Below are 2354 nucleotides of genomic sequence, written 5' to 3'. Positions count from 1 at the left end.
AGATAAATCTAATGTGTAATCAAATATTAGACAGTTTTCATATATTTCAACTTTTTATTTACAACAACAAGGAAGTATTATTTGCAACTAAAGCAATTAAAGTTTGTAAATTTTATAAGTTGCGGAAAATTAATAGATATATATTGCTTTAGAGCCTTCATTGAAATAAGTAAAGAATTAATACAATGCTTAATTATAATGGCTGGTATTTTATCTACAGGAATTGTCCTTATTTCTTTTCTTTGGTTTATCTTCCTGGAGATTCAAAAGATGTCATAAATTTATAAATCAACCTAATTCAATTTGAAATCATACCTTTTTTTTCTTCTCTAACAATTACCAGGACACTATTACAACTTTACGAAAACTGTTCCATTAAATCGCCTTAACATGTACAATTCTACTAAATGATAAAAGAAGATAAAATACAGGAAAAAATCTTTTTATAATTATATATTTCAGAATGCATATACAGACGTAGCTTAAAGTTAAAAAAAAATCGACAATCTGAAATTTAACTTTTCACAGTTCAATTAATATTCAATTCACATTTTTTAGATCGGTTTCCTGAAGACACATGTTTTCTAATTCGAAACAATATCAATAATTTCAATATCGAAGCCAGTTACTTTACATATAAAAAATAATAATTATATATACATGTATATTCTCATCAATTCATTGTTTACCTTTTTTTTTTTTTAAATTAATAGGTTTAAATTAAATTGAACTTTTTCGAGCTTCTTCTTTTACAACAGATACGAAGCTGATGTCTGAATTTTGTATCAAAATAACCGTAAATAAAAGGATTGATAATTTGATTCAAAAACACAAATCGTGAAAAATAAAGCCATGCATTAGTCTGAGCCTCGGTAAGGTTTATGAAACTAAAATCTTCAACTGTATACACAAGAATTAAAATAATAAGTGGTGGTATGTAAGAAAAGACATAAGCAAGTATTATAACAAAAAACATCCACGTCACTCGTCTCTGCACGGACGCCATTTTGGTGCTTGCCTTTTTCTTTGCTGTGCTGCTTTTACAATCATCCACATTTGTTTCAACAATATTTTCAGAGATATTATTTGATGATTGAGGAACAGTTTCTTGGCAATCATTCGTTGCATTGTGTATTGTCGTCTCACTTAATTGCGGACCTTTAGCATTGTTCGTGCTGTCTACGGAACCATTCTCTGCTTCAGTTGTTTGCGTTGCATATGACGATTCCACAACTCCTTCTCCGTTATTATAAGCTTTATTTGTCTTGGATCTTTGAAGGAAGGAACGCCTAACTCGCTTCAAAACGGGAACATACAACCCTGCTGTAATAAATAGGTTTGCCAACATAATGAGAGTCAGAAATCCGAAATACACGGTTATTGTTGGTGAGGAGTCAACGGAAAATTTACATATAGTAATTGTGACATTGTGGTCCATGAATATTTCTGTTGACTCTAGAATACCAGCGGTCCAAAGTAGAGGAGCAGAATAAGACACAGAAATTCCACAAACTACTCCAAAAGAAGCTCTTTTCCAAACAAGAGTCATTTTTGGACCGAAAGGTTTACAAACAAGAAGATATCTCTGTATAGATATAACAAGGAGTATATGAGCTGATGCTCCGGGAACACACGTCTGTAGAAACGCAAGAATTTTACAGGCTGTATCACTGGGATAATTGAAAAAGAAGGTGTTGTCCAAGATGTAGAAAGGGGGACTTGTAAAACACGCCACAAGGTCAACAATGGCCAATAACGGGATAAAGTAACGCTCTCCTCTCTCTTTGATGCGGAAGAAGTAGAAATATATAATTGCAAAGTTCCCAGTTATACCAATTAATGCACAAAGTACAATGAAAATTGAGCTGCTGAGATAACTATAGTAATATCTTTGTTGCAATAACATCTGGTAATTTGTGTCGTTATCCATTGCCGATATCCTCTATTCATCTACGTAAAGGGATGTAAGAAAACTATCATTTCTTCCTTGTGGTACACTGTAAATACGTATATATGCGATTATTGAAAACCTTTTAATTTTTTGTAATTCAAATGTGTAAGTAGTCTGTATTCAAGCTTAGGACTGAAAATTTATTCGAGGAAATTCTGATTTTGAAAAACACGAGCGAAATAAATGTTTTAATAATCAAACAATATATTACACAAATGACGTATTGTTTACTTATGATGCAAATATATCACCTATCAACTTTTGCGATGTAACCCTTGCTTGATTAGAAATGAATCTAAAATGAAGTTTTAAAATGAAGAATGATATAAGGTAGTAAAAGTCCTGCAATAGTAATTTTGTGTTATAATATTGGACTCTATGTCAAAAGTAATATCTACAGTTC

At 31.3% G+C, this 2354-nt stretch overlaps 1 protein-coding gene across 1 annotated transcript; it reads right to left on the bottom strand.

Annotated features, from left to right (window-relative positions):
- Positions 1-208: 208 nt before the first annotated feature.
- LOC134259944 (G-protein coupled receptor 84-like) lies at positions 209-1977 on the bottom strand. The gene has a single exon (XM_062742532.1). It carries the CDS (start codon positions 1928-1930, stop codon positions 716-718), a length of 1215 nt encoding a protein of 404 aa, XP_062598516.1. The 5' UTR covers positions 1931-1977; the 3' UTR covers positions 209-715.
- Between the last annotated feature and the right edge of the window lie 377 nt (positions 1978-2354).

This window comes from Saccostrea cucullata, unplaced genomic scaffold (assembly GCF_032062105.1).
Source record: "Saccostrea cucullata isolate Sc308-1 unplaced genomic scaffold, CSIRO_AGI_Scuc_v1 ctg1612, whole genome shotgun sequence".
Lineage (NCBI taxonomy): Eukaryota > Metazoa > Mollusca > Bivalvia > Ostreida > Ostreidae > Saccostrea > Saccostrea cuccullata.
The sequence above is the reverse complement of the archived record's forward strand: the minus strand, read 5'-3'. Positions and strand labels throughout refer to the sequence as shown.